The 22395-nt window shown below is 39.4% G+C and overlaps 1 protein-coding gene across 2 annotated transcripts in view; it reads right to left on the bottom strand.

Annotated features, from left to right (window-relative positions):
- Positions 1 to 722: 722 nt before the first annotated feature.
- Positions 723 to 22395, bottom strand: part of ano1a (anoctamin 1, calcium activated chloride channel a) — a 98587-nt gene continuing 76914 nt past the window's right edge. For both annotated transcript variants that reach the window (XM_079664540.1, XM_079664539.1), the window contains exons 14-25: positions 21800 to 21871; positions 19123 to 19197; positions 17924 to 18125; positions 17061 to 17172; positions 16835 to 16892; positions 15284 to 15384; positions 14223 to 14365; positions 9843 to 9995; positions 7374 to 7426; positions 7033 to 7217; positions 5414 to 5519; positions 723 to 4023 (exon numbers count right to left, since the gene is read on the bottom strand). In XM_079664540.1, the coding sequence (XP_079520666.1) occupies positions 3730 to 4023; positions 5414 to 5519; positions 7033 to 7217; positions 7374 to 7426; positions 9843 to 9995; positions 14223 to 14365; positions 15284 to 15384; positions 16835 to 16892; positions 17061 to 17172; positions 17924 to 18125; positions 19123 to 19197; positions 21800 to 21871 (1554 nt within the window). In that variant the 3' untranslated portion in view covers positions 723 to 3729. The remainder of the gene's footprint in view (positions 4024 to 5413; positions 5520 to 7032; positions 7218 to 7373; positions 7427 to 9842; positions 9996 to 14222; positions 14366 to 15283; positions 15385 to 16834; positions 16893 to 17060; positions 17173 to 17923; positions 18126 to 19122; positions 19198 to 21799; positions 21872 to 22395) is intronic.

The following is a 22395-nucleotide window of genomic DNA, read 5'->3' as shown; positions in this document are numbered from 1 at the left end:
TGGGTGATCTGTTTGGTATTTTGAGCAAAACACTTCAGAGACATGTTTTGTATAGATATGGTCAATAATATATTGTTCAAATATAGCATAATAGGTGAGCTTTAAGTAATGAGCCTATAGTGCTATCAGTGTGGTTCCATTCACCAATCAAATTTGTTTCAAGATGCAGTTTTCTGATTTTATGTAAGAACATGATGGACATATTTGTACCACTACACTTGACTTTAAACATTGAAATCCATCTTCAGCGCACAACTTTAAAGGTATAAAATGTAACATTTCCGCAAATAAAATGTCAATAAAAAAGACTAGTTCTACGTAACATACTTTGCTTAGTTGTGTACATACAATATGCAAAATGTTTTCAACCATTTTCAAATATAGAGAAGTCCTTAACCGTTTTCTTTAAGTCATCTGTAATGGTGTTTCCCCTTTGCAAATGCGGTCATAAACTGATTCTTTGCCACATTTTTCAAGATCTTCTTGAGATTTTGTTTATTATAACTATATATATTTATACCTAATGAATAATTTAGTTTAAGGGACATTTGGAACTTACAAGCAGTTAGCTTCTGACCCTCATTGTAGAGAGGACACCTCTGCTGATAATTTGGCTCATGGTAAAAACCTTCTAAACGATGACCAATTTTAACTGGAAGCAGACTGCAAACAAGAAGTGGATATAGCAACCATGAAGTGACCCATTGGCCAGTGACACATAATAAGGAAGTTTTTTTGTCTTTAATATAAAAGCTGCATTCAAATCCCGTGAGAAAGGTGGCCACAAAGGTGGCATGGTGTTGAAGCCTCAAATGTAGCACTTTCGGCCATCTGGTTTCTTGGCCTCATCATCTTGGAGAGAGAGGGTGAAGTATAGGGATGGGTATCGTTAGGATTTTATCGATACCGATACTGCTTATCTATGCCGGTATTTTTCGATACTCTTATCGATACTTTTCAATAATTTGGCGCTCAATCATAAGTATAGACATGATTACAAGATGTGAAGATTAAGTCATTTTATTGTAATTTATTTTTATATATTATTTAATGTAACTTTTTCAATGTCATACCAAGCAGGTATGAGTGTGTTTGACAGTGTGTCTCTGGAAGGGGGGCGGTAATTAGAGGCAGTTCATAAATCCATGTAAACATGACCATTATTCAGTTAAAACGAGATCCTGCGAGCGCACCTCCTAAACCGGAAGCTCCCGTCGACTAACCATTATAATCCGTTTATTTCGTTTATTATTTATAATTGGAATGATGGATTATCAGTAATCATTTTAAAGTTACACAGAGACATTGATTAACAATTTTTATGCCCTTGATCACAAAACAGCAAAGGCAAGACATCATTATCATCATGGCTACGTCAAGTAAAGTTGTTTACTTGCTCTTTCCTGGCGGCCAGTTCAGTGAGTTTTGGTCGTACAGTGATGAGACTTACACCAATGGAATCTCAGCTTTCATGTGATATGTTGTTTGTGCAGATAAAATGACGTAGAAAAGATCGCTTTTGCCAGTTATGTGCTAAAGTAGCCGTTAGCCCCGTTAGCCCGTTTTGCCAAGTGTTGATTTAGACTCTTGGTGTTGGACTTCTGTTCCGTGTAGGTAAAATGGTTAATATCGTCTGTTAGCTGAGTTTCTTCCCGTTAAGTGGGTATGCATAATTATTAGGTTGTTAAATGTTAAGAAGCCTTGAAACGCTGTTTCTAGCAAGATGTTGCGTCTGCCCCTGCTAAGGTTTGCCCCCGGGAATCTCACAATAATAAGAGCGCTGTTAGGAGAGATGACAAGTGGCATTCACAGTGGCCAATCAGAGTGGTACTCAAACCGGATACGTCACACGGGATGAGGGTTCCCAACCAACCAGAATTGTTTAAACTAAGGAAGTAGCGTAATTGATATACCGAAAGCAGAACCATTTGTCCAGCGGCTTAACGGTATACCAATAACGTCCAATCAGGTACCGGTACTGACTTAGTAGCGGTTCTCGATACCCATCCCTAGTGAAGTATAATAAAAACAAATACTGGAGAAGAAACATTTCAGGCAATCAAACCGTTACAATTAACTTCCATGTACTCAAAACAGACCATCATTTACAAAATAAATATCATGCTAAATTAAAGATTTGGAGCTAGTGATTGAGATAACTCACTACAAAATGATTTACTGTGGTATTTCATTGAGTAAAATTCATTTTCCTAGAGACTTATATACAAGTGGACCTTCCTGGATATTAGGGATTCACATCCGCAAGATTTTTCAGGAGAAAATGAGTGCAGTGGCGGCAATGGTGGTTAAGACAACAACTCCCATGATTACGCACTACTTCACTATGCTAACAAACTCTGTATTTTTAGCAACGTAAGTATTAATTGGCGCCCTGTTAATGAAAGCAGGTAAGTTAACATGAATTACAGATCGACCTTGCTAACCAAGCTAGCAAACCAGCACTAGCGTTAGCTGGTAATTTAGTGCTTTTTATGCTAACAGTACCTAGCATCGCCTGGCCTCCCTCCTCTCCAGCTCCTAAAGTACCTCTCCTCCATGGATCATGCAAACATAAATGGTGACAACCAAAATGGAACATTTGAGGCATGAAACAGTAGTCTACAAACCAATGGCTGATGTCACGGTAACTTCTGTACATTTACTTATTCAGTATGTGGTTTTCAACTTGTTGTGCTGACAACTTCCACAAGATAATCACTAAACAATCTATTTATAAAGCTTAAGGAATCATTTTCATTAAAAACTTGTGTTGAAAATATTTCTCTCGTGGTTATTAGGGCACACCCGAAGTATCTACAGTATATCATCTCAGCGAGAGAAGCGTGACATCACTTTGTGTTTATCCTCTAAATCTAACCAAATACAGCTTTAAGACTCCAGTTAATTGGAATGAAAAATAATGTGAATTGTGCTTCCAGGAATAATGCCACTGTGCACCGTTTGACAGTTTGTACATAGTCAAAATATAACAAATGTAACAATGAGCAAAATGTTGCTCGTACAAAATAAGAGTACAAATTGATGACACAGAAGTTCTTCCAAAACCTTCTGGTGTTCATCTCAACAAACAAAACACATGTGCTAGACCATGTTGCGCATTAATAACAGTACATCAATACAATCTTGCATTTGTATATAACTCTGCAAAGAAACGGGGTAAAAGGCCTATCTGAGCTTTAGTGTTGGCAGGAGAAAGGACTCCCTGCTGTGTTGGGAGGGAATTCTTCTCAGCAGGGCCATTTGGACGGAGGCTGTCTTTAATATAAAAGCTGCATTCAAGTTCCGTGAGAAAGGTGGCAGTTATGAACCTACTGCTCAAAAATATTCATATTAAGTTGCAGGTTGGGTTTGGTTTGGACATCATGAATGAAGATCCCATTGACTGGAATTTTCCCAGAGTCAAGTGAACTAATGGCTTGTTCCCTTCAAACACAGTTGCTTAAATAAATAATGTCTTTGCGATGCTAAATCCTACGAGTATTGTTTAACCACTGGCTAGATGTATGCCTAATGTATGGCTTGCTCTTTACATGGGAAAAAAGATAAAAAGAGGCAAACAATTAGTTCTACTGCTAACACGTTAATGTTTGAACTGCAGGTTAATTACTGCAAGTATTACCAAACAACATGAACGCAGCAAAGCTTTGCTGATTATTAAAAACTGATCATGTGTTTAAGGTCTTTAACAGCTGTCTTAAAGTAGCGTATTTACAGTTTATATATAGGTGCTGGGTTTTCTTCTGGCTGCTTGTGCTTGTTTTCCCACCCGACTGCGTGCGTGGCGGTTCTGGAGCGCGGCTGCGGGGGGGTCTGCGTCGCAGAGGAGGGGGAATTGCAGTTGTCCTGGTTGTGGTTGTCCCGCGCTGCAAGCCTTTTGCCCTGCTCCTCCTTCATGAAAAGCTCCACCATGAGAATCTTCTCCTTGTGCATCTGGAGACTGATGTCCTTGGGGATGTCCGGGATCAGCCAGTCCACAAAGTCACTCATGAGCATCACCACGTTCTACAGAGGGGGGGCAGAGAGAAGATGGGAACACCTCAGAAATTAAAGCATGGAAACACACAGCCTAGTAACATAAAGCCAAGCTAAATAACTATTGTCCAACTGTAGTTTATTTGTGACATGCTGACACAATTTTGTGTGCCCAGATAGACCTCAAAGAAGGGCCCTTTTTCGATTACTGTTTTACTAATCAATAACATAAACCAAAAAAAAAGAAGAATCCTGTGTCTAATACATCTTATGTGGTACTTTTTCTAATTGTGTGCTTAGTAAGTATTATATGATCTGTGAGTTATGTTAAACACAGTTTATGGCTCATAGTAGTAGTATCTCAGCAGTACAATATCAGCGTCTTCCTATTGCCCGTCATTACTGAAGCATTGTGCCTGAAGTCTTCAGCATTGTGCCTGAAGATCATCTGCCGTGCCTGGTAGCAGAAGTAGAGGAGACTTAAACTTAATTATTAATGTCTTTTAAACAGCTAACATCAGCTAACTTAAGCCATCATTGGCTACTGGTCAATCCAGAACAAGTTGTATCTCAACTAATCATTGTTAGGATGAGAATTTGTTTCTTTTCATTTGAAAGAGTAATTTTTGTAGGTTAGCAGCTAAAGCAATGAGGTCCACTACATTAGCTATCCTAGCTTTTTTCCCTGTTGAGTTATTATTGAATATGTTGGATCCAAACTGTTTTGCCTTAGTGATTTTGGCTTAAAAACAAGTTAAAAAAGATTTGTCACGATAATTTTTAAAGAATATTATTTTGATTGTAAAGATACATCCTAAGCGGGACATTTTACAGTATAACAATGAACTAGTTGGTGCACCGCAGTGGACAAACACTCCAAGGTCCAACTGTCTCATAAAACATTTTTCTCAAAAAACAATTTTGAGAAGCTGACCATCTGCTAACAGATTGTACAAGCAATTTAAAATCTACAAATACTTTTCAGAAAGGAAGTCCAACCAAAACAGAGCAGATGTCAAAAGATATACGCCAGGAACAACATGGTTTGATTTACTGTAGGTTAGAAATGTAAATAAGGCATAGCTAATAGGCATGATAACAAATAGCGAGTTATTGTTTTATTTTAAATTGACAGTGGTACTCTCCTTGTTTGGAGATTTTTTTTTAATAAATCAAGTTAAAATAAAAATGAACTGAAGGGAAGCAGGCAGCCTGTTCCCTTTAAAGACCTTTCACATTAAAGTCTGCAGAGAATCCCTCAGTTACATCACTCACTCACACACCTCATCAAATATGGATGAGTTGTTTGCACGTTTGCTTTCAAATGCATCAAATTTGAATGGTTAAACTAAGTGGCTGTGTGAAAGCATGTCGAAGCATATGATGTGTGTGATATTAATATCTGTGTGTTGTTCCAAACCTGAAAGACAACAACGAAGGCGAGGCGAGCGGCCAGAACCGCCCAGAACTCTTTGGAGAGTTCATACTGTGAGCTGGAGGAGGGAGGCTCTCTGTAGTCCTTATACCTGGACACAGAAAACATCTTTATTAAGAAATGCAATTTACATGTTTCATTTGATGCTTGTCAATCTAACCTATTCCCCTTAAAGAAATGGAGATCATCAATAGTACAAAGTACAGAAATACAGATGACGATGCTGTTTAACAGTACATGGTTTTACTGTACAACAGTTCTTGTTTAGGAGGTCAAGCCATGAGAATAAGACTTTTAAAATGTCCTCCTGAGAATGGGAGGAGTTTTAGTATTGTTTGAATTTTGATGAATTTTGAATTATGAACCATCAGGACACCAATAGAGCTGTAATGTCACACAAAATGTGCTAAGATGTACATGAAGCCAAAATGGCAAGTTCAAGTACACAATTCTCAGGATGTTCCGGCGATCTTTCACATCCATGGGCCCCAAAGGTCATCCTCCCTTAAGCTTTCCTCAATCCCCCCTTCCAGGCTGCTCAGAGATGTCTGATCTTGACTCCGTCGTGTGAATGGAGGAGGGAAAATAACTGTAGATCCGGCTGGTAGCGCTTTTTAAAAGGTCACCTATTGCGAAATCCACTTTTTCATGTCTTTCATCAATAAATATGTTTCCCTCTGTGATAAGAGATTGGGAAAATATTCTCTGTCTTTTTGTCCTGATCCATCTATATGGAAATCTGTCTGAAAATTAGCTGATCAGATTTTGGCCACTTTGTGATGTCACAATGTTCTTTGGGTTATGCAACCATTATAACCAACCAAGGTAACCCCCGCCCACCTTATCACCTGGATCTCCTCCTAGAGTAACCAATCATCTCAGTGGGGCTTAGCCCGCAGCAGCTCATTAGCATTTAAAGTTACAGACACTGAATCAGCACTTTTGGATCAGGGCTGAAACAGAGGGGTTTATGGGATGCTACAATGATCTGTTTGGTGTTTCAGTCAAACACTTCAGAGACATGTTCTGTACATATCTGAGACCTGTAATATATTGTTGAAAAAGAGTATAATAGGGAACCTTTAGGACGCCTGAGACGGCGGGACGCGGCGAGGCTGGGAGTTTGTGTGTGTGAGCACACACACAAACTCCCAGCCAGGCTACGGGCGTGTGTGAGCTCGGGCTGGTTTCGGGCTGGGTTTTGCTGTGTCTCACTGTCTCGCAGACGGCCACTGGGCTCACAGGGAGGGGGGGGCAGGAGCTCCAACTAGCCGTTTAGGACAGAGAGTGAATACACATACTATACAGAGATGCTGTATGAGAAACCAATGTGAGTTTGGAACATTGAACAATAATCAGTAGAATGTGCAGTAGAAATGGCCATGACATGGGACCTTTAAAGAAACAGGCACTAAGACGGAGCATTTCAAACCAAGGGTGAATATAGATATATATTCAGGCAGACCGTGTGAGATAAATAATGTGTTTTTTGAATATCAATAAGTGTGAAAAATACCTGAATGAACGTTCAAATGTGTCCAATAAATCTCCTTTAAATATATCACTTTTGGTGAAGTGCTCCTGGATATAAAGTTAAATGTTACCTGCATATTTCTACTTTGTAGCCCAGGTGCATTGGCTGGAGAGGGGCTGTGCCGGGCTGGAAGTCGCTGACGTTGAAGTAAGACAGGGTGTGGTTGACGAAGCCGTGCATGGTGCCGTCCAGGCTGTACATGTACTGGTACACCAGCCTAGGGATGAAGTCCGAGGTGAAGGAGATGACAAAGGCCTGGGGACAGAGAACTGCTAATCAGCGCATTCCCTTAATTTGTCTTTGTTATTTTGAATTACAGAGGAAGAAAATCTCCATAATCTGACATTTTTATTCTTCAGACATGTTTTTTGAAGTACAACAGTGCAGTTACGGTAAAGGTAAAGGACTTACATTTACGATGACTGCTACCTTGCTGAGGCCTCTCAAGAGGTTGTACCAGATGCCTGCAGAAAGACAGAAGGTCTGCCATTAAGCTGGGAAACAGGAGCTTCGACTCGGACATGCACACACAGACCTTAAAGGGGGCTTCAGCTCCTGCAGACTGGCCTCCTCAGGTTTTTTCAGAAGGTCAATTGGTATTCAATAGTTCTGACAATGTTACTAAGCATATTTGCAGAACCTCTTCATCTGCTCTACACTCAGACTTACACATCCCATTAGGCCCAATGCCTTTGTTTAATCTGCTTTTACATTTACACTTACCCTAACTCCCTCATCCTATTGGAACATGCTTCCAGCTGAGCTTATACTGACTTTCATCCCATGGTGCAACTAAATGGAATTGAAGCAACTCATAAGTTTGACTACTTATTTTTGTTATTATTAATTTTAATGAATTAAGCTGTTTGGAAGCCTCAGTGCATGAAGGGTGTTTAAGGGTTTCCCTACAATTCAACACTACTGAATAAAAAAAATGCTATTTCTGATCATTTTAGTATTGCTACAATTATGTTTGTTCAAGAGTTTGGTAAAGCTAGAGCAGACAATGAATAAACACTCAAATAGCCTAAAGACAAAACCTGCAGAAGAAGTCCACTCAGGAACAACTACAACCATTGTATCTGGTAAAAGATATGTATTTAACATTGATGCTCTGCCCGTTGATTTTATATTCATTTAGCTAGGTGCATTTGTGACCTAATGGGTGCATAACCTAAGCATTATAATGGTAGCTAAACCCTGAGAGAATGTGCTGGTATTTATATGTTGATGTTGGCTTTTAGATGTCTTAGTAAAATAACTAAGACATCTAGTTATTTGGTGTTTCATGTAAATTATAAAATGTTTTTATTCTTTGTTTGTTATTTGTGTGATAATGCATAATGCACATTAATCTTAAGGGTTGGTAGATTTGTTGGATTATTATGAATGAATTCTCTATAAAATAAGACTTTATACCATAATATTACAATTTATTTTTGAACCATTCCACATTCATTTGTGTTTTCCCAGAGTAAACAGAAATGTTGAAAAATGTACAGAAAGTTTTGAACATGAGCAGAAATCTTGCTGAAATCTATATGAGCATTCAAAGTTCAGAGGCTTTTAAATGAGTGATTAATTAATTAATTTTAAATTACTTGATGTACATTTAAAGGTAGGGTAGGTAAGAATGGAGAAACCAGCACGAGTGCGCTATAACTTGAAAGTACGTAGCCGAAAAAAATCTGCCCCTTCCTTCAGACTTCCTTACAGAGCCCCTCCTCCAACACACACGAACACGCACATGACCAATGAGGGCATGAGATAAGTTTGTGCACAGATGGAAGGCTGACAGGCAGGTAGGCCATCCAGTTATTTTAGCCGGACCGGCTAAAATGATTGGTCGTGCTTTCTACAGTACTACGGCTTTCACAGATGACATTTTTGTATGTATTTATTGTCAAAGCATTTAAGATATTCATTGCTATCGGGATGTTAAGAGCATTCCATGGAATATCACAACAAGTGTATCTGAAGTGAATTACCTACCCCACCTTTAAAGAGGGTACTTCCCCAAACAAAAATAGAGAGGAACGCTGACTCACCAGCTGTAATATACATATTTCAAAGCGACCCAGAATTCTTGAGAGCCTTAATGAGTTTTACCAGATTCTTTTTTATATTTTAACTTCCTGGCACCTGAATTGTTTTGTTTTACACTAATTAGAATGAAGGAAACCGAGTGTTCCTGAGGGAGACGCCAGAACCCCCTCTTATTAATGTTCCTGCTATTGTGCAAACAGACAATATGCCCTTTTCCAGGATTTTAATATTTTTTTTGACATTATCAAAAAAGTAGTCATTCCAGGTGTACATTACATTATTATTGTAATCAGTTACTACCAGCCACCACTAGATGGCCCCAGTACAGAGTTGGTCAAACTTCCCTATGTTTTGTGTTGTTGCAGGTGACCAGGACCAAACTGCAGGTTTGGATTCTCATTTCCTATTGATGGTCTGAGTAAAATATGTATCTGAGGTTTATTTTATCACTTATGCTTGGTTAATGATTGTTTGTTTAAGTTAAGCAGTTTGTTTTGTTTTAAGACAATTAACAAATAAAAGGTAACTATCATTATTATTATTATTATTATTATTATTATTATTATTATTATTATTATTTAAAATGTTCTGGATGTCTGGCACATTTAAGGGTAGTCTAAGAATATTTGCTTTCACAGTGACATTGTTAACACCTTCATTTTTAAGACTGCTTAATAATTTTGGTTATAAATCAATATTGACATGCCTTTATGTATGTAAATGTCCTTTTTATTGTGATTGAACCTCTCGTCTCCTCCTGCACAGGCTATTCTCCTGGATTGTTTTACAATAAAATAAAGTTGATATAGGTGGGCAGATCAGGGGGTCACCTACCAATGTCTTTGGCCTTGGCTGCAATCGGCCTGCGCAGCTCCATGACAAACTTCTTGGCATCCAGGCGGATCTCAATGATGTTATTAAGGAGAGCGAAGAGAGGAGCCAGAGGGAAGGAGGCCACGAAAAGGGTTACCATCCCAAACTGGATGACTGAAGACACAGAACAGGGGAGACATGAGCAGGAGTTACTGAATTGTCACACTCGCTTCTGCTACTGACCTGGACTACTGGACATTAACAGTGTAGTATTGGAACGCTACACTGTTCAACTGTATCAACTAAGTTTGGGTGGAATGTGTCAGGTCCAAAAGATGCTTGGATGTGCCATTGCCCCTATACTAAAAATTATATATATATACATTAAATAAATAAATACATTAAAAAAACTTTGTTAATATAGGAAAATTGGTCACTTAAGATCCAGATGCTAAATTACTAAAATCCTTTAATCAGTTAAAATATATGTGTAAAATCAATAAACACACAAAAAGTGTGTAGTAGGGTGTAAGATGATATTATCCCAGCTTCTGGTAGACATTGCTACATTGAGTCATTCTCAAAAAGGGATATGTTGCCATTACAGGCAAATTATCTGTACTTGAAAATTATATGAATAGTTGGAATAAAGTAAATACACATCTCAACAAAGTATATAATTTAGGTGTAGATTTAGACCTGTTATTGCAAAAATGCACATATTATATTATTTCAACTAATCGTATAAGGATGACACAGCACACACACTATATCTCCAATAAAGCCCCCAAATATACCTTTAAAATCAATATAAAAATCTCTATATCACAATGTATGTAATATAACCAAAGCCATCCATTTTATTCTTTTTTTTTATCAGAGGCACATACTTATGATGTAATGATGTCATCACATTCCGTGCTTCTTAATTCTGGGTGGGGCTAAATGCTTTTGGAATATGACGACAGCACAAAGGAAGTTCCAAGGATGTCATGGTAACAATTCTAGGCTTTGAAGTTTTGAATATACCCTGACTGACAAACTCAGATACACACATTTACCAGTAACAGTATCTTCTCAGGAGACCCGTACGTTACTTTAAAAAACCCGTACATCAGACTGCTGCTTCTACTATATTATATTCGGTGGTATAAAAAGTAGAGGAAGTCTGAACACAAAATGTCTCAGGAGTCCAGCAGGGATGAGACCACCCTCCAGGGAAGTGAAACCCCGGAGGGACAAAATAGTCTGTCCCGCAAGGTTTTGTCTCTAAGTATGGAGACAGGAGCCATCAACCAACAGAATGCTGGTTTGAGTGTGCAAATAATTGAGCTTAGCACTCAGCTTGTGAACAGTCAAGATTTTAAAAAGCAGTTGAAAGACCTACAGAAAGAGAGGAAAGCAGCAAAACATTTAAATAGAAATCTTGAAAGGCAAGTGGAGGAATTCCGCATCAAACTCCAGACTCAAACTGCTTTGCAGGAAAAATGTAGGGTTGTTGAGGAGGAGAAGCAAAAAATCCTCCAGGAAAATTGGCTGCTGCAGAGTGAAATCGTGGAGATAAACGGGAGATTCACCGACCACGAAAGGCTGCTTAGTGAATTTGAGACAATAAAACGTGAAAACACCACAAAGAGCCGGGAAAACGATGCGCTGGAAAGGCAGATTCAGACCACACTCAGGGAAATCCGCAAGAAAGGTGGGAGAAAACAGGAAGACAAACGTAAACAATTGCAGGAGGAGTGCATTAGCGTCACCGAACGCAACACTTCCCTGAAAACACGGGTCCAGGAACTAACCCAAACACTCGCGGATGAAGACAGTAAAATGGTCGAGTGTGCACGTATGACAGCTGAAAAACCGGCCAAGCTGAGACAAACTGACATCCTCCAACGCAGAGTCCGAGAACTGACAGAGAGACACCAACGCCTGCCGGCCAACCGTTGTGACCAGGTCAAGGCTGAGGCGGATTCCATTTCCAGCGAGCATGAAGCTCTCAGGCAGCAACATCAGTTTCTGGATGCCAGGATCAGAGCGAGGAACGCTTTGGACAGGGAATGTGAGGAGCTGGACATGGAAAAGGACAAAATAAGCGATGAGAACTATTTTCTCCGCAAAAACATTGAGGTCCTTCTCAATCACAGCAGGTCCAGAAACTATTACGGTGTGTTGGCCAAAAACGAAGCCATCACAGCAGAGAGAGACGCCGCACTCCAACTGAGGGAGAAGCTGAGACACAAAGTTCAAGAGCTGAAAAACGCCAAGGAAGGCGATGGTGCCATGGTAGAGGAGAAGGAGGGAGCCAGCCTGGAGCTTGTCTCTCAGCTCTTTCAGGGGCTGCAGGAGCTGTCTGACCTGTGGAGCCCTCCAGGCACCCAGAGAGGCTTCAACACCACCCAGGGGTCCTCACACTCCAAAGAGTCTTCAGGATGTACGTCCCTGTGAGCTGACCAGAGGGGAGTCTGAGCTGTTTGAGGCTTTACTGTAAGAGAGTAAGGTTTAACTCCGCCCGACTTCCTTCTGTGATCTCAGTCATTGGTTTTCTCCGGGTTACCTCCGGTTCGCCAACATTTATGATTTCAAATGATAAAAAAAACTAGAACTTACTTTTAATTTTGATGTGACCTTAATTTCAACTTCTATTTGCCATGTGTTATCACTTATTTTATTGTATATTTGAAGTGTTGTTTTAATTGTGTTTTAATGAATGTTATCTAAAAAGGGCTCTATAAAAATATATATATATTATAGTATTATCTTCTGCTGTCAGAGTTGGACAGATTGAACTCAAAGGAATATAGTGTTTATCATGACAGCTGAAAGTGTACACATCTTCCATCGCAGACTGAAATCCCATCTGTACTGACTGAACATGCCATTCATTAAAGGACATAATAATATAGCCCACAGTAGTCCTGAACATTTGAAGTGAATGCACAGCACATAGAATGGTTTGGCTAAAGATCCATTAAGGTGATAGAATGCATTTTGAGATTCCCTTATTATTTTTCAATGTTTATTTAGTATAAGGTTTTCAGTTGGTTGCCACTTTGGTACAGACTGAACAATCTCATCAACAATGTAATGGATTGCCATGAAATGTTGTCAGCATTTAGCTCAAAGGAATCAAGTACAGCCTCATAGAGCAGTTATTTGCTAATTAAAAATGATGTAAAGTGTAATTGAGTATCCTAAAAAGGGCACAAGAAGTAGAAGTATTGAGCTTGAAGCAGTTTTAATCCTCTTTCAGTTGTATTGGGATAAGCTTCTGACATCCTTCATTAAGTGATATGGATCTTCTTCCTCCTTGGGAGTTATGGATCAACGGCTTAATTAGATTAAAAAAGAGCAATTACATGACCGCAGTTTCCATGAGCCAAATTAAAACGACTTAATTAAACACATGATCAATCACAATGATCAATCCAAGTTTTCCAGATCACTAACTGACTGTCCGTGTGCTGCTAAATTATATCTTTATACCATTAAAATCAACACAGTTGACTTCAAAGCAAACATTTATTTGTATTACAGCTCAATGGAATATCTAAGCCTACTCGTTTCTTAAAGCAAACATATTGTGCTGACAATATATGGGTGTCCCACATGGAGCGGGACTAAAGGCCGAATGTGTTTGTTGCACATACATGTAGAATCTGAAAAAGTGTTTGTTTCAAAGTGCTCGCAGCCATTATGCTTGTTAGATTTGACCTTCAAATGTCATGCTCTGCAAAGGTTAGGGTGTTAAAGAGGCAGGTATTAACACAGAGCAGGGATGTCCTTGAGTCAGGGTGGGGGGCACCACTCTGACAGCGATGAGGCTGAGAACCTCTGCTGTTAGTCAGCTGGATGATGCATCACTGAGGTGAACAGCAAGATCAACAAGGATCAAACTACAGACTGCTCCTGAGGACAGTCGGTGTGTCTAATTCATGTTGAGGAACCATCAAATAACAAAATAAAAAACCTAAAGGAAAACCCTCAAAAACTAGAATGAACGCCTTGTGGATGTATGCCTCCACCAGTCAAGTTGTATTTTACAAATGACCAAAAAGTCATCACTTTTTAATGGTATCTTATTAGACATTTGTGTGAAATGTAATAATTAGAATTTCATAAGTTACAGTAGGCTAGAAACAGGTTTTGTTAGTCACAGTGAGCTTTTCCTTCTACCACCAACATCCCATCATTTCCTCCCTGAGTTCAACCTTTGTGACCTATTTTAAAGAATTCCCTGAAGGTGATAATGAGATATCACGTGACAGACAGACAACCAGAAAACATACACTGTAGCCTCGGGACCAGCAGTTGTCAGCGCGGAGACATAACCAATCCCAACAGAGCATCAGTGTGCATGTTATTTGTGTTATGTGTGTTCAACTGCCTTGTGTTCAGACTCACTCATCTCCATGTACTCGGGGCTGAGGCCGACGAAGGGACCCAGGATGTGGTCCTTCTCGTGCCGCTGCAGGGTTTTGTTCAGCTCCTCCTCTTGCTTTGAGTCCAACTCTGACTTCCTCCTCCGTAGGAGTTTCTTCAGCTTCCTGTACATACATACAAGTATGGGAACAACACATTGTTAACAGAGTCTGATCTTTACAGGATTTTCTTTTGATAAAAAGTACTCACACGGATGCTAAACTAATGCAGTCTAATACAACAGGGAAAAAAACCTCCTTACTGTACATGAAGTTTCCTTGACAATGTGACGTTGCTGTATTGGGTAATCATTTATTTTTGCCTACCCTTATTGATATATATGGCTGGACAAAATCAAATAAATACCTCTTTGTATAACTCAATGTTGTGAAATAAATTGTTACAACACTGTCAATATCAACGTTTTTTTTCTCCAATTGATCCATTTTCATCTTAGTGAAACATGCCACCTGGATTATTGGTGGTTAATTGGTTATGGATGTAATCACTATGGCAACACCATTTGTTTGTGGAGTATGGTTTTAAAGTCTCAAGGCTCTCATGATAAATCCAGACAAAGGTAATTTTCTCCTTGACTATTAGAGAAAATACAAGAGCATGTGGTTTCCCCTTGCTGATACAGAACTCTTTCATGGACAGAATGTACTTAGGTTCTAAAAATGATATATGTGACACAGTGGAGAACTGTGCTTTTGTTGTAACACATCATAAAGAAAGGGAACCAAACAAAAAGGAAAAAAGGCTCCCATTACAGAGTTCTGTACAGATGAAGCAAGACAGAGAACATTGAAGGCTGAGAGAGTTCGGCATAATGCTGTCTAGTTCCCAGGTAGGTGCGTCTGAAAACCAGACAGGCCTTTAAATGATTTCTCTCGAGCAAAAGTACAACTGAGTGGGAGTGCAATATTTGTTGTGGGGCTTGCTGAACCGACGCATTGTGATCTGCTGCGTGTGGAAATGTTGTTCAACTGTGTTAGCTTTGTGGGAAAATATATGTTGCACAGTGGAAGTCATGTACTCACGGCATGCCAATCTCAAACAGGTTGTTCTGGATGAGCTGCTTGCCCAGCATAGTGATGCACAGCTGGATGCACAGCTCCATGAGGCAGCCTGCATGAGCACACTGCAGAGAGAAGGTTCAGGAAGTGAGGTCAGATGGAGGCAAAGAGCATGGAGGGACAGTGGGGGGGGGGGGAGTTCAAAGTGCAGTCAGGAGAAGCGGACCACAGACAGCCAAGTCACTCGGTGTTCTCTTATTGCCATCAACACACAAACTTATCTTAGAAATAGAATGAGAGCAGAACAGAGATTCACATTCAAATCAACAAATTACAACTTGGTCAGGCCAGTTGTAATTTGTATGTGTTCCGTTACCATTGAAACAATCAAAACAGTGTAACTTCCATATAAACTGACTGGTGGCAAGTTTTGGAATCACATAAGTGAGGTTTTGCAGTAACAACTTAAACAAGCAGCTGAGTGGTAACGTTACACAAAGAGAGCCATATTTAATAAAAAATGTAAGTATTGTTCTTCATCTACACAACTCGCATGGGAAAGCACATTTCTGTCGGCGGATAAGTGACGACTTTGGTTGGCAAATTTTCTCTAATCATGTTAGCATTAACGCTAAGGCAGACTTAGCTAGCTTGATGATTCCAGCATGATTGAATCTATATTGGTTACACAATAATTGCAAAACAATGCAATAGTGGCTGGTCCAACAGTCCCTAAGAAGTTACCTATCTAACTAGCCATTCATTTATATCTGTAGCTGGGCCAGCTATCTCTCTTACCGGCCAGCTACCATTACACTTTACACCCACATGAATGTGGCTTTAACCATAACAACATTTGCCATTTTGGACCACACTGGTGACCACGAGAACAGACTGTTCTCATGGTAATTTGACCAGTGTGGTCCAAACAGGACAACATGACAGTGTGGTCCAAACAGGACAACAGGACAGTGTGGTCCAAACAGGACAACATGACAGTGTGGTCCAAACAGGACAACAGGACAGTGTGGTCCAAACAGGACAACAGGACAGTGTGGTCCAAAATGGTCCGTCAAATTTTCTAATTATTTCTATGAAACACACTGGAGTTTTTTCTTTTTAATCAATGCTACCTACACTGTCCTGTTGCCAAATATTCTCACTAGGCGTACTTATAATGGTCATGGACAGGTGAACCATTTCCTACTATTTTAGTAACCTCACTTCAAAACTATACTATTATAATCCAGCGCATATATTGTTGAAAATGTATCTCTTCTTTAGGAATATTAGGCTTATAATCTTACGCTGTTATGCCCCAAGCAGGTTAAAAAGTGATTACAAAAAAATACTATAGCAGTTATTTTGAGACTGTCTGATTTATTGACATAAATAAAATATGGACTTTAGGCAAGTTAAACAGCTTTAACACCACCTAAATTGAGGAAAGATCAATACATGTTTCTGATATAATAAGGAACTGGTCAGTGTCATATATAACATCTTTCACATTTTATTGTCATGGACAGTCTTTGACAACAGGAACATGTATACATTTTGAACACGTGTATTTACCTCTTCCATTCTGTACGATCCAATAACATACAAGTAGCTTCCAGGCCGCCCAACAAGCCTGTGAACCAAACACAAGACGAGATGTGGACATCGGGTGGTTTACAATGTGGTTATGCAAACAAACTCAATTAAATAGGTCAATTGAATTAATATTTTTTAAGTAATGACTAAGAATTTAATAAAAATGATTCAACATAACAATTTACAAAATATAGCCGTTGTTTACCTGCCCCTGAAAAAGGCCAAATAGACGATGGGCGTGAATGCATTGACAAACTTCAGGATGAAGGTTTTGAAGATGAGACGCTCTTCAAAACTCTTGTCTGTCTTTGGCACCTCTGAAATATAGATCAAATATTGTTTGAATATATCACAGACAAATCCATTCATCATTAGCGTTACTGAAGCCTCTGCAACTTTGATTCCGAAGAAAAAGATGTGTTTACTTTTCTAGATCGGTTGGAATTCCCTTCATGAGCCGTACAGTGTGTTTTACATGTGTATGTACATTGCAATTTATATGCACCATTTACATTAAAGGCAACCTCATTTGTGTTTGAACACTGTAACTGATTGGTTTCCTACCTGGATGTCACATTTTTTACATTTTAGATTTCACTTGCTCAATCAGATAACACTTTTAAATAGTCATGAATACAAGTTTTATTTTATTTAGGTAACACAATGCTTTATAATCAGGTTGTGAGTTTTATTTGGACAAACCCCTCTTAGACTGAGTGAGACTGGAACATTTTGGTGTGAGAAAGCTTATTTTGAAAAAATAACCTTTAAAGAAATGTGTTTTGCGAGGCACTACTGGTTAATAGGGTTAAACATTTAACTAATAGATATCATCATGAAACCTTCCTTATTTCCAATCTACAGACACAATAAGACACATTTGGTTAAAGTAGTTTGCTTTGAACTAAGATTTAAAGTAAGCTCAAAGAGAGCAGATAAATGTGAAAACAAACTGCACAGACATCATTCTGAACAGCCAAGCTCCAACCTCTTAACTTGTCAATCTGTAGTCAAACACAAAGGAAGATTATCTTGATTTAAATGGGTTAACAGTGAAATGTGCCTCACCCAGTTTGGTGAGCCAGCGGGCGATGGCGGCGTAGATTTCATCTAAGATGATGATGATGATGAGGTTGATGATGGCGGCTGTGGTTTTGACTGTGGCTCTGATGTTGGACCGTGCTGCGGAGTAGGTGCTCATGTGCAGCGCTGCCTTAATGCTGATCCGGTACAGGATGACCCCGAAGACCATGGCAAACGTCACGAGGATCTAAAGAGAGGAGTAGGAGGAGGAGGAGGAGGAGAACAAACAATCTAACAATCTGCTGATAATGAGACAAAACATTCACAGGGAGGAAGGTGGTATGTGAACTCTGCTGAAGTATTGAAGAGCCCTTTTGGATTCACTCTCAAGTAGATATTTCTAAACAACCACTCCTTCATTTCTATTGCATTTATTTGAATCTGAACAACAAGCAGGAAGTGCATTGAAAGGTTTAAATGTATAATCATTTGACTAAATCAAAGCACAGTAAAGGGCTACACTTGTTTAAACCGTTTACAGGAGTCACAAACAATATAAATAATAAGGGTGACTGCTCTAACATGCATTATTACCCACCTGAGCCTGGATGTAATACTTTAATGTGTCTGTGTCCATAGCAACAACTTATGCTACACAACAGCCTCCTGCAATCAACCCTGACGAGTCCTGACAAATCTGGGTTTGGCTACGTTTTGGAGCCTTTTGTCAAATAATTAGTATTGGCTTGAAATTATGTTGTGGTTGCATTATTAAAAGAAAAGCTCTTCCTTTGGTGTGTGTGTCATATCCATGTTGGACACGCAGTGACCTTTGTGTTGAGTTATCCTGCCATGCTAACCATGAATGAATCAAATGAAGCAAAAAACCTGCTTAAGGGAATCTCTCGTATGTTACTGAACTTTTGTTCAGCAGGATCATTTCCACATATTCACACGACGTTGTGATTTTTGAAGCATAAATTCAATCGCCAGAAGTAAAAAGCTAACGCTAGGTTATAAACAGACTACATCACAGTGTCATGGCTGCACGTCACTAATGCTAAGCTAAAGGTGGACTCGTGTTGGCATGATGACGTTTTTTAGTCTCTTGTTAGCAACCGCCGATTTGATGTCACTTAGAAGCTTCGGACGTTCACAAGCGGAGTATTTACTGACGTACTTTATGTCATAGAACAAACATGAACATCTTCTAACCACAAGCATGTTCAAAAAATGAGACTCACCATGAAGACCATCATCAACACGGCAGTCAGGTAAGCTGGCATTCTGTCTGTACAGGTCAGCTTCACTTTCTCGCTCTGAAAACACACACACACACACACACACACACACACACACACACACACACACACACACACACACACACACACACACACACACACACACACACACACACACACACACACACACACACACACACACACACACACACACACACACACACACACACACACACACACACACACACACACACACACACACACACACACACACACACACGTTGTTAGAGTGTTTTATCAGCACTTTCATGCTGATGAAGCCACCATTCGATTTGATTCCTGCACTGTTCAGTGTGATCCAAGTTCCCTGTCAGCTGCTGACAGACGGTGTGTGTCTTCACTCTGTGTTTGGCAGGATGTTATCTTTGACTTTTGCAAGAGAGGACCAAGTTTAACTAAAGAATGCAATTCCTGAAGAAATTGCTAGTGGGAATGCTTTATGCTGAAAATATGATGCTAAACTGCTATGCTGAAATGTAATGTGTAAGAAGAAAGTGAATAATTTAGATTGAAATGATACATGAAAACTGTGGGCTTGAATGTGTGATGAGAGAAGAAAAGAAAGTAAAAAGGCTTGGAAAACCAGCAGAATATCTGAATTATATCCCATAATACGCTTAGGCTTAGATGCGTTGATGGCTGCATCGTTACCAAACCTGTGAAGTTTTGGGGCGTTTAGAGCAGTTCCACTGAAGTTATGAGAAAGCCGTGTGTCGTGGCAAGCATTGAAGAAATCGCAAAACTGTCCCGTAGATGTCTTCACGGCTGGACTGTTAGCACACATGTGAAGTTTGAGCTCTTTTTGAACATTTTCATAGGAGTTATATCGACATTATGTTTTATGGCGAGGGATGCGTTTCCATGGAAACGGCATATGGTGAGATCTCAGATTTGGCATAGAGCTGTTGAGGCATGGACCAGTGATATACAAGTGAAGATTGGGGGACGATTGGACCGTGTCGATTGGACTTACAGCCACATCGTGTTTCATGGCGAGTGGTCTGTCGCCATGGCAACGGCATTTGATGACACCCCATAATACGCTTAGATGTGTTGATGGCTGCATCGTTACCAAACCTGTGAAGTTCTGGGCTGTTTGGAGTATATTCACTGAAGTTATGAGAAAACAGTGTTTCAAGGCGAGCAATGTGTTGCCATGGCAACGGCATTTGAAGAAATCTTAAAACTGTCCCGTAGATGTCTTCACGGCTGGACTGTTAGCACACTGCTATCTGAAGTTTGCTGCTCTGAGCATGTCAGTTGGAGTTATAACATCATCGTATTCCATTACACAGGTGTTTATATTTGAGCTCACGTCCAGAGATCAAAGGTTTCCATTGTTCTGAATGAGAGATAAACCTCTTACATGTGAACGTTTTGTGGAAGAACCGTAATAGATATCTGTGAAATTTCAAAACGTGAAGCGTGTCAAGGAAGTTGAGTATCTGAAGTTTAATTTTTGTGTAGTTTTGGGTTAATAATGTGGCGTTTTGGCAGTTTAACTAAAGGTGTGCGGCTGCTACTGTGAGGAAATATCTGCCTGAAATTACAATGGGCTTTAATGGAGGCATGTTGAACGTTTTTGTCACTTCATGCCCTCAAGAGGCATTTTGTTGAATTGTTTTGCTTAATTATTTGTAATTTTTCAAGCAACGACATGTTTTCCTACGTTTGTCATGAAAAATATGTCTCAGGAATGTAGGGTTTGGGAATTATGGCAGTTTTAAAAAAATAAAACCCGTTGACATTCGCGGTACAGAGGGCTTCATGGGAACTTTGAGGGGAGCCAGAAGTTGGAGTACCAAACACCGCTGCCAAAATCTCACTCTGAACTCTGTTCAAAACTTGAGAGCCCTGTTGATTCAAACTGTTTTATATAGTTTTTTTCATGTATTGTTTGACAGATTTTCACTCGTGTTTTTACTGAATATAATTTGTTAGTAATTGATTTGAAACGTTTTATAGTTTTTTTCCCCCATGTTCTGGTTTTTGAAAATAAAATTTGCCAAATGTTAGTATTTCACCAGTTATTTTTGCATTTTCAATTTTTCCTACGAATAACATTTTACATTCAAAGCCTTACATCTTTAACATTATTTATACATTTGGAGTTTCATGCTACTTTTTAACTTAATATTCATTCATATGGAAACCATAGGTCATCCAAATATTCCTGATTATTCACTTTCTTCTTACACATTATATTTCAGCATAAAGCATTCCCACTAGCAATTTCTTCAGGAATTGCATTCTCTAGTTAATGTTAAATGCTGTTAACAGCATTCCAACTACATTATGTAACACAAGTACATTACATTACATGTCACTTGTTAGTCGCTTTTATCCAAAGCGACTTGTGGGCAATCCCCACAGGAGCAATTTGGGGTGAAGTGTCTCAGGGAAACAAAGACATGCTGACTGCAGTGGGGTTTGAACCTGTGCTCCCCTGATCCGAACACCAACGCACTAATCCACTGCGCCACACACATTTTTACAATGGTGTAATATTGTGAATACTACATCTTCTGATGCCGACGCTCTGAAGACAGATCTCTAAAACATGATGCACTGTGCAGGTCTGCTTTACACACATACATAACATCAAGTAAATCTACTTTACCTTGGGGCTGGATTGTTCCTGTTTCATTGTCTTTTTCATGACCCGGAACTCGTACTCGGCTCGGTTGTGGTCCTGGAATGGAAATCAGTTTTAATGTTACAGTAACTGACACGTGACCCCTGTGGGTTAGTAAGCAGTACAAAGCGATATACAGTAGAACGTTTGGAGACAGCCATGAAATGAACAGCCTGTGTGCATGAAGCAAAATGGTGTGTTTGAGTTAGACTTCTGTGCAAGGAAAGAGCAATGCATGGACCCACCATGAAAGGATTAGGAGTATGTGAAACTAAATGTTAGAATGACATAAAAACAGCCAGTCCAGTTATTTTGCTAGTTTTGATGCATTTATGTTTATCCAAGCTTAATGCAATACAGCTACATGTGTGCTGTATGCCATCAAAACCTACCTCTGTCAGTATGTGTCTGTGATTGACATTTGAAACTGTCCTTTCTTAATCCAGCTGTTACCATTTGATTCACAAAGCTCCATGATATGGCAAGCTGAATTTTTGTTTTGATCAAATAATCCTTGCATGGTGAGGAATATCAGGTTAACATTTTATTTCCATGTAATATGCCGTCAGAAATGAATGTAT

This window comes from Notothenia rossii, assembly GCF_949606895.1.
Source record: "Notothenia rossii genome assembly, chromosome: 2".
In the NCBI taxonomy this organism is placed as follows: Eukaryota; Metazoa; Chordata; class Actinopteri; order Perciformes; family Nototheniidae; genus Notothenia; species Notothenia rossii.
The sequence above is the reverse complement of the archived record's forward strand: the minus strand, read 5'-3'. Positions and strand labels throughout refer to the sequence as shown.